Source organism: Ranitomeya imitator, chromosome 4, assembly GCF_032444005.1.
Source record: "Ranitomeya imitator isolate aRanImi1 chromosome 4, aRanImi1.pri, whole genome shotgun sequence".
Taxonomy (NCBI): Eukaryota; Metazoa; Chordata; class Amphibia; order Anura; family Dendrobatidae; genus Ranitomeya; species Ranitomeya imitator.
Window position 1 is genome coordinate 321668225 of NC_091285.1, and position 13996 is coordinate 321682220.

General features: G+C 43.5%; 1 protein-coding gene across 7 annotated transcripts in view; it reads right to left on the reverse strand.

The window, feature by feature from the left end:
- Positions 1-13996, reverse strand: part of CADPS2 (calcium dependent secretion activator 2) — an 854105-nt gene that overhangs the window by 603080 nt on the left and 237029 nt on the right. For all 7 annotated transcript variants that reach the window (XM_069764895.1, XM_069764893.1, XM_069764892.1 and 4 more), the window contains exon 8: positions 6360-6499. In XM_069764895.1, coding sequence (XP_069620996.1) covers positions 6360-6499 — 140 coding nt within the window. The remainder of the gene's footprint in view (positions 1-6359; positions 6500-13996) is intronic.

The following is a 13996-nucleotide window of genomic DNA, read 5'->3' on the forward strand; positions in this document are numbered from 1 at the left end:
TCAGCATAGAGATGGTACTGGAAACCAAATCTACTGATTGTTTGTCCAATAGGGGCAGTATACAACGAGAAGAGTAGGGGGCCTAGGACTGATCCTTGAGGAACCCCAACAGTAAGGGGAAGGTGAGAGGAGGAGGAACCAGCAAAACATACAGTGAAGGATCGGTCAGAGAGATAGGAGGAGAACCAGGAGAGAACGGTGTCCTTGAGGCCGATGGAGCGGAGCATAGTGAGGAGGAGCTGATGATCCACAGTATCGAATGCTGCAGAGATAATGATAATGACTCCGTATTAGCTCCTACGCTGTATAATGACTCCGTATTAGCTCCAATGCTGTACAATGACTCCGTATTAGCTCCAATGTTGTATAATGACTCTGTATTAGGTCCAATGCTGTATAATTACTCCGTATTAGCTCCAATGCTGTATAATGACTCCGTATTAGCTCCAATGCTGTATAATGACTCCGTATTAGCTCCAATGCTGTATAATGACTCCGTATTGGCTCCCATGCTGTATAATGACTCCGTATTAGCTCCAATGCTGTATAATGACTCCGTATTAGCTCCAATGCTGTATAATGACTCCGTATTAGTTCCTACGCTGTATAATGACTCCGTATTAGCTCTAATGCTGTACAATGACTCCGTATTAGCTCCAATGCTGTACAATGACTCCGTATTAGCTCCAATGCTGTATAATGACTCCGTATTAGCTCTAATGCTGTACAATGACTCCGTATTAGCTCCTACGCTGTATAATGACTCCGTATTAGCTCCAATGCTGTACAATGACTCCGTATTAGCTCCAATGCTGTATAATGACTCTGTATTAGCTCCAATGCTGTATAATGACTCCGTATTGGCTGCTACGCTGTATAATGACTCTGTATTAGCTCCAATGCTGTATAATGACTCCGTATTAGCTCCAATGCTGTATAATGACTCCGTATTAGCTCCAATGCTGTATAATGACTCCGTATTGGCTCCTACGCTGTATAATGACTCCGTATTAGCTCCTACGCTGTATAATGACTCCGTATTAGCTCCAATGCTGTATAATGACTCTGTATTGGCTCCCATGCTGTATAATGACTCCGTATTAGCTCCAATGCTGTATAATGACTCCGTATTAGCTCCCATGCTGTATAATGACTCCGTATTAGCTCCAAAGCTGTATAATAATAATAATAATAATAATAATTTTTATTTATATAGCGCCAACATATTCCGCAGCGCTTTACAAATTATAGAGGGGACTTGTACAGACAATAGACATTACAGCATAACAGAAATACAGTTCAAAACAGATACCAGGAGGAGTGAGGGCCCTGCTCGCAAGCTTACAAACTATGGGGAAAAGGGGAGACACGAGAGGTGGATGGTAACAATTGCTTTAGTTATTCGGACCAGCTATAGTGTAAGGCTCAGGTGTTCATGTAAAGCTGCATGAACCAGTTACCTGCCTAAGTATGTAGCAGTACAGACACAGAGGGCTAATACTGCATAAAGTGTATGAGAACATGATGCGAGGAACCTTTTTTTTTATTTTTTTTTTTTATTATAAATAGGCCACACAGGGATCGTTAGGTTAATGCATTGAGGCGGTAGGCCAGTCTGAACAAATGAGTTTTTAGGGTACGCTTAAAACTGTGGGGATTGGGGATTAATCGTATTAACCTAGGTAGTGCATTCCAAAGAATCGGCGCAGCACGTGTAAAGTCTTGGAGACGGGAGTGGGAGGTTCTGATTATTGAGGATGCTAACCTGAGGTCATTAGCGGAGCGGAGGGCACGGGTAGGGTGGTAGACTGATACCAGGGAGGAGATGTAGGGTGGTGCTGAGCCATGGAGTGCTTTGTGGATGAGGGTAGTAGTTTTGTACTGGATTCTGGAGTGGATGGGTAGCCAGTGTAATGACTGGCACAGGGTAGAGGCATCGGTGTAACGGTTGGTGAGGAATATGATCCTGGCTGCAGCATTCAGGACAGATTGGAGCGGGGAGAGTTTGGTAAGAGGGAGGCCGATTAGTAGAGAGTTACAATAGTCCAGACGAGAATGAATAAGTGAAACAGTCAGAGTTTTTGCAGAGTCGAAAGTAAGAAAAGGGCGAAATCTAGAAATGTTTTTGAGATGCAGGTAAGAAGAGCGAGCCAGTGATCGGATGTAGGGGGTGAATGAAAGGTCAGAATCAAGGATGACCCCAAGGCAGCGGGCATGTTGCTTTGGAGTAATGGTGGAACCGCACACGGAGATGGCAATGTCAGGCAAAGGTAGGTTAGTAGAGGGAGAGAACACGAGGAGTTCAGTTTTTGACAGGTTTAGTTTCAGATAGAGGGAGGACATGATGTTAGAGACAGCGGTAAGACAATCACTGGTGTTTTCTAAAAAGGTTGGTGTGATATCAGGAGCAGAAGTGTATAATTGGGTGTCGTCAGGATAGAGATGGTACTGGAAACCAAATCTACTGATTGTTTCTCCAATAGGGGCAGTATACAACGAGAAGAGTAGGGGGCCTAGGACTGATCCTTGAGGAACCCCAACAGTAAGGGGAAGGTGAGAGGAGGAGGAACCAGCAAAACATACAGTGAAGGATCGGTCAGAGAGATAGGCGGAGAACCAGGAGAGAACGGTGTCCTTGAGGCCGATGGAGCGGAGCATAGTGAGGAGGAGCTGATGATCCACAGTATCGAATGCTGCAGAGATAATGATAATGACTCCGTATTAGCTCCTACGCTGTATAATGACTCCGTATTAGCTCCAATGCTGTACAATGACTCCGTATTAGCTCCAATGTTGTATAATGACTCCGTATTAGCTCCAATGCTGTATAATGATTCCGTATTAGCTCCAATGCTGTACAATGACTCCGTATTAGCTCCCATGCTGTATAATGACTCCGTATTAGCTCCAATGCTGTATAATGACTCCGTATTAGCTCCTACGCTGTATAATTACTCCGTATTAGCTCCAATGCTGTATAATGACTCCGTATTAGCTCCAATGCTGTATAATGACTCCGTATTAGCTCCAATGCTGTATAATGACTCCGTATTGGCTCCCATGCTGTATAATGACTCCGTATTGGCTCCAATGCTGTATAATGACTCCGTATTAGCTCCAATGCTGTATAATGACTCCGTATTAGCTCCTACGCTGTATAATGACTCCGTATTAGCTCCAATGCTGTATAATGACTCCGTATTAGCTCCAATGCTGTATAATGACTCTGTATTAGCTCCAATGCTGTATAATGACTCCGTATTGGCTCCTACGCTGTATAATGACTCTGTATTAGCTCCAATGCTGTATAATGACTCCGTATTAGCTCCAATGCTGTATAATGACTCCGTATTGGCTCCCATGCTGTATAATGACTCCGTATTAGCTCCAATGCTGTATAATGACTCCGTATTAGCTCCAATGCTGTATAATGACTCCGTATTAGCTCCCATGCTGTATAATGACTCCGTATTAGCTCCAATGCTGTATAATGACTCCGTATTAGCTCCCATGCTGTATAATGACTCCGTATTAGCTCCAATGCTGTATAATGACTCCGTATTAGCTCCAATGCTGTATAATGACTCCGTATTAGCTCCAATGCTGTATATTGACTCCGTATTAGCTCCAATGCTGTATAATGACTCCGTATTAGCTCCAATGCTGTATAATGACTCCAGCATTATCTCCCAAGCTGTATAATGACTCCAGCATTATCTCCTACGCTGTATGACTCCGTATTAGCTCCAATGCTGTATAATGACTCCGTATTAGCTCCAATGCTGTATAATGACTCCGTATTAGCTCCAATGCTGTATAATGACTCCAGCATTATCTCCTACGCTGTATGACTCCGTATTAACTCCAATGCTGTATAATGACCCCTGCATTATCTCCCATGCTGTATAATGGCCCCTGCATTATCACTCACGCTGTATAATGACTCTGTATTAGCTCTCACGCTGTATAATGGTACCCACAATAGCTCAAATGTTGTATAATGACCCCTGCAATAGCTCCCACTCTTTGGATTCTGTGGGCTGATACTTGCACAGCTCTGATATATATGACAAAGCGCTAAATAGAAGAAAATAGAAAGAGCAAGTATGTGCATATAGAGTCCAGCTTATGGGCATAGCTCCCTGAATGTATCCAGGTAACCTTAAAGGAATACTCTTGTCTGGAGAAGAACCCAGAGAGGGAAACGGAAAGGAAGGCAACCAGAAGAAAGAGTGAGGTAGAATATTGCCAATCTAAAGAAGTACACCCCCTGGTTCGTCTGTTCCTTTTTCCCTTCTCCCCTTTGGGGGTCCTGCACCGATATATGATCTCCTATACGCACCTATTTGCTGTTTCTATTTTCTTCTGTCTTTCTATATCTCATATATATTCAGCATCAACTTTTTTATTTTTAATACCAGGATTCATAATGGGGTTTTCATGTTTACTACCTTGGATTTACTGATATGAGATCATGCAGACACTGTACTGATAGGATCCTGACCTTGGCTATAGGATAGATATCCTATAGCCGGGGTCAGGGTCCAATCAGACCAGTGTTTGTGTGATCTCATATCAGTGAATGCAGTGTGTATATATACTGACAAGACAGGTCAGTGATGTGCACTGATAGATTTGACCCCGGCTGCAGGACCCCACAGAGAAGGATATATGACAGACACACACACACACACACACACACACACACACACACACACACACACGGTCATATCTATCAGTGCCCATTACTGACCTGTCTTGTCAGTCTCTGTCTGAGACACCATGAGACTTATGGCAGTTGTGAAGTCTTTTACAGATTGGGTCATGCTTGGCAACCCGCACTGTCCGGTCTGTAGTTCCAGCAGCCACCATAAATCTACAGTTCCTCAGATAAAAACTGCAGATATACAGCACAAGGCCGGGTCTTATCAGGAGGGGAGCCGTGTCCTGCCACATCCTCACTGCACGGTGCAGACATCTCCGGCCAGTACCTGCAGAAATCTGTACTGTTACTTACAGCACCTCTGTCCTGTGACTGTCTGCCTTGCTCTTCTCTGCACACTCACAGAAGCCGTGCCCTGGTCCTCCTACTGACTTCTCTGCAGCAGAGCAGACACGCTCACACAGCGTGCAATGTGGGCATGACTCTGCTGTATACTGGAGCCAGCAGACAGGTACAGTGCCGGCACCTATCCTCCTCCCTCGTGCATGAGTTCCTCTGGCTCTCCCCGGTCACTGCCCGCAGTAGAGCAGGGAGACCTTGTCTCCCTGCTCTACAACGGAGCATGGAGATTAACTATATCAGCGGGCTGTGCACGCTGATATAATTAAGTGTAGTGTAGCTCCGGGTGGGCCCTGTGATCGGTGGGCGGCCGCACCCTCTGCCCCCCTGGTAGCTACGCTACTGTGGCTGCTACTTTACATGATACAGCTTTAACTTGCATTTGTGGATTGCATGGCAAACTGTGTTCTCGATGATTTATGGAATTATTCCTAAATCCACAAAGTGATTTGTACGACCAGATTGTCTGTTTTTAATGCAATGCCCCTTCAGGGGTATAGAGCAAAAGCATCCAATATTGACTGTCAGCCTTGTCCCTTGTGCACATAGGATTTTTCCAAAATCTCTAAATATTTTGATAACATATACTGTAGACAAATGGATGTTTAAAGCATTTGCAATTTTGCGTTGAGGGACAATTTCTGAAATTGTTCCACAATTTTTAGATGCAGTTGTTCACAGATTAGTGAACCTCAGACCATGATTGCTTCTGAGAGACTCTGCCTCTCTAACATGCTCTGTTTATACAGTCATGTGACTGTGAAAATTGGAACAAGAAAGACCGGCACACTGCTCTATTAAAAAATTGTGTGCTTGAGGAAAGGACTTGTGATCCAGACTTGTTGAGAAAGGAACCTCAGCACCAAAAAAAGAAAATGATACTGTAGGTCTTGCTACAATAATAGTTTGTTTTGATCCAGCAAGAAGTCAAAAACAGATATGGTGCAACGTTTCAACCGGGAGCGGTCTTTGTCAAGGACATCTGTTGTGGGTGCAGGTAGGCAGAAATCTAGTAGAGCAATAGATGGAAAAAGGACTAAACTTCTGATATATGGTCTATGCTGTGAATAAAATATGGCTATATTAGACGACTGCATTCTTGTTTTCTTTAAATTTAAAACAGCGTCTTATAAAATATATGTGGAAGATTTCAGAAACTGCAAAGAAAAAAATAATTGACTGTGGTAACTTAATTGGTTGCGGATTAAATTTGAATGATGAGCCTCTACACAATTAAATCTCCCTCACTAGCTCTATAAGAAAGATTCTAAAAAAAAATAACTGTGCTCGGGCTTACCCACTATGTTTCATGTGTGGCGGTTTGTCCATCCTTACTGCCAGTTTAATGTTCAGGTCAGTATCTTGGCTGTTCTTAGGTACAGTCATTTTGTGCAGTTCTGGCATCTTTGAACTATTGGGAGTTGGCGTAAGTGTTACCTAAGAAAAAATAGAGTATAACAGCTATTACTGTATTAGCGACATCATGTATTTGCATTATTTCTTTCAAAAAACACTAGTGTCTAAAAAATATTACAGAAAGTAAAAAAAATCTGTACATAACACTCTACAAAATAAGGAATGAAGCATTACTTGGGTATACAGTAATTCCCTTAACCCCTTCATACCACTTTTTAAAAATGTTCTCATTTTTGACCCCCCTCCTTCCAAGAGCCATAACTTTTTTTTTTATTTTTCCAACAATATAGCTGTATGAGGGCTTGATTTTTGCAGGAGATGTACTTTTGAACTACACCATTTATTCTACCACATAGTTTAATGGAAAACTGTGAAAAAGTTTCAAGTGTGTTGAAATGGCAAAAAAAGTGAAATTCCATTATTGTTTTTTTCATTTACTATGTTCACTATAATTTTTTCTTATTTAAGAGTTTTAAAGAGATTTGGAAACATGTAACAACAAAAAACAAATTTGCTTTTGTTGTCATTTTCCGAGACCTGTAATGTTTTAATTTTTCTTGACATGAGGCTGGGTGAGGGCTTATTTTTTAGCTGATAATTTTAATGACACTATTTTGGGGTAGATATGAGGTTTTCATCGCCTCTTATTGCTTTTTATTACAATGTTGAGGCAGCCAAAACTCTGGTGTTTTTGATTTTTTTTCATTACGCCATTTACCAATCGGATTAATTTATTTTATATTTTGATCATTCTGAACGCAATACTAAATATGTGTATGTTTTTTATTCTTTTATTTTAATAGGGCAAAACTGGTGTGATTTGAACACGTTTTTTTTCCCCACTTTTTACTGGATTTAATAGTTCCCTTAGGGGACTTGAAGCTGCAATCATCCAATCGCTCGTGCTATGTACAGCGGAAGTCCTGGGCTCTTATGAATTCCACTCACATGCTGGCTTTCACAAGGAATGATGCGGGCTTGGCTTGATGTTTTTTTGGAAAAAGGAGAAAAAAAAACACAGGACTGAAAGCGTTACATTACATAAAGCAATGCAGTTATACAGAGAATGACGCTGAAAAGGCTAGCTCTCTAACAAGTGAAATATGTGGGTTTTGTTTTTTAAGATGTACCGCATTTTTAGGACTATAAGAGGCACCGGACCATAAGACGAACCCCAAATTTTCAGATGGTAAATAAGGAAAAAAATGAATGTGTCACATGGGGGTCAGTCTTACAGTCTGAATTCAACTTACAGGGGGGGAGGGATCAGCAGCATTGGTGGAACGTGGTCACAGGGGGTGTTCGGTGGTCCGGCGATATGACTCCTATCCCAGGCTGGTGCGGCAGCCTCTGGGAAATCCCATCCCAGCCTGGTGCGGCTGTGGTGTGGGGGGCTCTGCCGGCATTTTGTGAAAGACCGGAGCGCCGCACATCCATTGCGGTGATGCGATGGCCTCCGGGAAAATGGCTGCCGGGGGCGGTGCATGCTCAGATTGACAGCTTGGCAGAGAAGATCTCGTCCAGAGATCTCAATCTGAGCATGTGCCACCCCCGGCAGCCATTTTCCCGGAGGCCACCGCATCGCAGCATATTGAGATCTCAGCAAAGAGATCTCATCCCGAGATCTTGGGAGACAAGATTTTGTTGCCAAGATCGCAATCTGAGCATGCGCCGCGCCCATTTTCCCAGAGACCACCGCATTGCAGCAATGGATGTGTGGGGGCCTCCGGTCTTTCACAAAATGCCGGCGGAGCCCTCTGCACCACAGAGCACCACCGCCGAACCTGCCACATCAGCCTGGGAAGGGAGTGTGATCATCGCCCTGCAGCGTCCGACCGGGACTGCCGCAGAATCGCCTGACTCCAGCTACCACCACAATATTTGTAAGTATATTCTTACTTTAAGAAGCACCCCCATTTTCCCAAAAACATTTTTGGGAAAAAAATGAGTCTTATAGTCCAAAAAATAAGGTAGATAGAAAGTTCAGACTAGAAAAGCTAATGGTGACTTTTCTGTTATGCTGAATAAAATAATTTTAAAAAGCCTTAAACTGCAATAATGGAAATATGTGGATGAATTCTAGTATCCTTGCCAAACACAAACAAAATGTAGAGTTTTCTTTAGGCTAGGTTTACATAGGGCACGATGCAAACGCTATGCGAACCCAGTTAAGGATAGAAAATGCCCTGCCCTCTTATGCCCCCAGCCAGGTGACTGATAAAAAGCAGACCAATTTGTGGTAATATTTTTTAGAATTATAAAAGCAACACATTGAACATTTTATTAAAGGGGTTCCATGAACAGAGTATATTTTAATCAACAGATCTTAGAATAATAATGTGCTGATATAATCTTATATGTGTTCCCCTGCTATGTACGGTTATGTGCTGTGTCAAACCATGCAGAATTTCTCCAGTTCATGATCGCCACATACCACAGCTCCTGGCCAGAGGAGGAAGAACAACAAGGGCTCACAACTGCTACTTTCTCAGGTAACATTTCCTTTCTGTTTTATCACAGGAGCAAGAGTTTCTGCTCAGTCTAACCTTTTCAGCTAATCATAAATCAAGTCAGTGACAAATGACCTTCTGAGGAACATTTTATTTCAACACATCTAATTAAGTAAATTATTCCAAGATCTATTGATTAAAATGTACTTATTTCGTGGATTACTTCCCTTAAGGTATGTAAAATAAACTATAATAAATTGCTTTTTATTTCATATTCACCTAGTCAGAAATTGTTAGCCATCAAGAAAAAGAAAAATCAATTAAATTTAAAATTAAACTTACATACAATGCTGAAGTATTCTAGTATATAGCCAGGAGTACTGGGGCACATTACCACAGATGTATAAAATCCAGCACCTAGCCATGCAGTCCGCCTTTCACAAATGCCTGTAGAGTACTTATTAGGCCGGAGTCACACTACCATATAACATGGCCGAGTGCTATGGGATAAAACATCGCATACAACTCGTCCCAGTGTTTTACTATGGGGCACCTCAGATCTGCGATTATTTTCTCGTGCCGATTCCGCATGAAAGAACAAACACAGCATGCTGCGACTGGCAGCGAGACAAGGCTCACAGCAACACATCCCACTGCATTCTGATATCACCCGAGTGCAGTGCGATTCCCATCTACACGGGCAGCACAAGAGATGGATACATTACTTTCTCAGGCTACTCCGCAGCTGTGCTTTGATCCTGTCGTGCGAGAGGATCGGACCACCGTAGCAGGACGCTCGTCTCACTCTCGCAGAAGAGCAGGAGCTGAGGGTCATTAGCATATCGCATTGAATGCTTATGCTAGTGTGAATCCGGCCTTCGAGTAAGATCCTACAATAGGATGCCACCATTGTAACAGATCAGTTCATGAAATTTGTTCCATTTTAAGAATTGCACAATCAGCTCGGAGTAGAATTTATAGAGAAGTAGAACAAGAAACCACAGCAACTCATTCACAAAGTAGCAGAGAAGGGAAAGTTACACTGAGTGCTAAGCGACATAAAGCAAAAATGTCGCCATCACTCTGACTCAATAAATGTGGTATTGACATCAGCACAAAAACTGCCACAGAGATTCATGGCATCACAGAGATTCATGGCATGGGTTATCATGTTCAAACAGCTGCATGTTGAATACCAAGCATTGGACAGAGTGGTGTAAGTTTGCCCCCACTGGTCTTCAGAGCAGTGGATACGTGCTTTATGGAGGTATGCATCATAGGTCTCTGTCTAGCAATTTGATCAATGAGTCTGGGATTGACAAATTCCAGGGGAACAGTACCTGCCTGACTGCATTTTGATCATTGCAAAGTTTGTAGTGGAGGGATAATATTATGGGGTGATTCTTCAGGGGTTGTTCCAGCCTTCTTAATGATTCAGCATACCAAGGCAATTGTATGTCGCTGCAGGCACCTGGTGCCGGAACGAGATGCAGCAATGGCGCGCGGGAAGGCAAGCAGGATTGCGTGCTGGAAGCCGGTGGCTGTAACTGTGCACGCTATAAGAGAAATGAATATTCGTTGCTAGCGCAGTGAATATTCATTTCTCTTTAGCAGCGGGCACAGGCTTTAGCAGCAACTGCCGTCTCCAGCCTCTGTGAACCGCCGATTCCCCACCGTCTTTCTGGAACAATAACTAGTGTATAATCTGAGGGGCCATTTTCAGCACAACAAATGTGCTGAAAAACTCGGCTTATACACGAGTATATACAGTAATTAATTTGCATTTTATTGCATGAAATAAGTATTTGATAGAAGAGAAAGTAGGAATTAGTCCTACCGGTAAGTATGTTTCCAGGCATCCATCATGACAGCACCACCAGGAGGTTGTCCTTCTTATCCTTGATAGGGACAGGAAACACAGAAGAGGTTAAGTAGCCCCTCCCCACCTCCACCCCTCAGTGATTTTTCAAGTACCACACCAGGATGGATGCAACTCTATTTTATTGAAATTCCTTCTATACATGTTTATATCACATATCAGACAGGAACTCAAGGGAGGGTATATAAGGGGTGCTGTCATGATGGACGCCTGGAAACATACTTACCGGTAGGACTAATTCCTACTTTCCAGAGCGTCCCTCCTGACAGCACCACCAGGAGGAGTACCAAATAACTCCTTAATTTTTTTAGCGCGGGATTACAGCCTGGAGGACTTTCCTCCCAAATGTAGTCTGTTGATTCACAGTTACATCTAATTTGTAATGTCTACAAAAGGTATTTGACCCCGACCATGTCGCAGCTTTGCAAATTTGGTCCATAGAAGCCCCAGCGCTCTCTGCCCATGAGGCAGAGATTGCTCTCAATGAATGCGCTTTAAGGCCTTCTGGAGGAGTTCTTCCTGCCGAGATGTAGGCTGCCGTGATGGTAGATTTAATCCATCTTGCTAGGGTAGCTTTGGATGCTTTCTTTCCTTTGTTCTTCCCATTCATCTGAACGAAGAGGTTAGAGTCGATTCTCCAACTATTTGTGATCTCTAGGTAGTGTAGAATTGTTCTTTTTACGTCCAAAGCGTGAAGAGAACGTTCTTTTTCGTTAGAGAAGTTCTGGCAGAACGTAGGCAAAATAATCTCTTGACTTCTGTGGAAGTCCGAAACCACCTTAGGAAGGAACCCGGGATCTAATTTAAGGATGATACAGTCATCGAGGACCTTTAAGTACGGGTGTTTAATGGAGAAAGATTGGATCTCACCGATGCGTCGTGCTGACGTTATTGCCACCAAGAAGATAGCTTTAAGGGTTACGGCTCTCAGGTTTGCTTGAGCCAGTGGCTCATATGGTTCTTTACAGAGCTCATTCAAGACCAGGTTTAGGTCCCAGGGAGGCACTGTACTACGAATTGTAGGCCTAAGTCTCTGAATGGCCTTGACGAACCTCACTATCCATGGATGAGAGGCTAGCTGGATGTCATAGAATGAACTGAGGGCTGAGATTTGTACCTTTAGAGTATTAGGCCTCAGTCCTTTATCAAACCCCGACTGGAGAAAATCCAGAATTTTAGGAATGTCCGGACCGTGGGAGACCGATATAGGAACTGGACTTTGAGAGCAGAACTTTTTCCATACCTTCCTGTATATTGCGGAAGTTACGGGTTTCCTACTATTCTGAATGGTGGCAATGACTGGCTCTGAGAGACCTCTTGCTCTTAGGATCTCTTTTTCAGGATCCATGCTGCCAACTGTAACAGGCCCGGGTTTTGATGGACCAAGGGCCCTTGAGACAAAAGGTCCGGCACGACTGGTAGATGGATTGGATCTTCCCAGGACATCTTCTTTAGTAGGGAAAACCAGCTCCTTTTGGGCCAGTAAGGGGCTATTAGGATAACCGATGTCTGGCTCTCCTGAATTTTCCTCAGTACTCTCGGTATTAGGGCCAATGGAGGAAAAGCGTAAGCCAATCTCATGTCCCAGTTTTGAGCTAGCGCATCTATTCCTGATGGTCTGTCTCCTGGATTTAGTGAGAAGAATTTCCTTGTTTTTGCGTTCTTCCTTGAGGCGAATAGATCTACCTCTGGGAAGCCCCAACGTTGGGTTATCTGGAGGAAGATTTCTTCGTTTAAGGACCATTCTGTGGGACATAATTTTTCTCTGCTTAGGAAGTCTGCTACCTGGTTTTGGGTTCCCTTCAGGTGAACCGCCGTTATCGACTTGACTGTCTGTTATGCCCAAAAGAATATCGAGTCCGATAGATCTTGCAGATGATGATGTTTTGGGCCTCCTTGGTGCAGAAGAAAAGCCACTGTTGTTGAGTTGTCTGAGAGAATACAGACGTGTTGGTCTATTAACTTCCCCTGGAATGCCTTTAGGGCCTCCCAGACTGCCCTGAGTTCTCTGTAATTTGAGGACCTGCTTTGCACAGATACCGGCCAAGTCCCCTGGGAGTAACTTTCTTCTATGTGGGCTCCCCAGCCACTGTGACTTGCATCTGTAGTAATGGTTATACATGGCGATGTTTTCCAAGGCCTTCCTTTTTCGAGATTTTTGGTTATGGTCCACCATATCAGTGAATTCTTCGTTTGTAGCGACAGACGAATCCTGTTGTCTAAGGTTCCGTCTCTGCCGTCCCATCGTGAGAGAATATCTTTCTGCAGGGGTCTTGAGTGATATTGGCTCCACTGGACGCTGGGAATGCAAGAGGTCATCAAGCCCAACACTCGCATGGCCTTCCTTATGGATGTTTGCTTTTGTTTTTGAAATTTTTGAATTTCTTTTTTGAATGACTCCTGCTTGTGAAGTGGGAGGTACGTATGCTCCTGGACCGAGTCTAGGATTACCCCGAGAAAGGCTTTCTTTGTTTCGGGTTTGAAGATTGACTTTTCGAAGTTTATAAGCCATCCTAGCTCTTCCAGGAGTGAAATAGTCGTTGATAAGTCTTTTTCCATTTGTTGTGGAGAGTCTGCTATGAGCAGAATGTCGTCGAGATAGGGCACGGTGAGTATTCCTTTCTCCCTCAAGAACGCCATTACCTCTGCCATGAGTTTGGTGAAAACTCTGGGAGCTGATGAGATGCCGAAAGGCAGGCATGTGAACTGGTAGTGTAGAATCTGGCCCTGAACCTTTATGGCGAATCTGAGGTACTGTTGGTGTGAGGCGGAGATGGGAACCTGGTAATAGGCACTTTTTAGATCTAAAGTGCTCATTACTGAGCCCTCTCGGATCAGAGGTATTGCCGTTTTGAGGGATTCCATTTTGAATCGTTTGTAAACGACTGACCGATTTAAGGGCTTCAAGTTTATGATAGTACGAAATTCTCCGTTTGGTTTCTTTATGGAGAACAGACTCGAATAATGTCCTCTGAACCTCTGAGCATGAGGTACCGGAATGACGGCTTTTATTTGGATAAGTTCCTGAATATCCCTTAATAGTCTCTGTTGAACCGATAAAGACTGGGTCTGGGTTAGGCAAAACCTTTTGGGAGGTCTTCGGCTGAACTCTATTTTGTATCCATGTTCTATAAGACTTAGAATCCATGGGTTTCGAGTGATGTTCTGCCAACCTTGTAGGAAGTACCG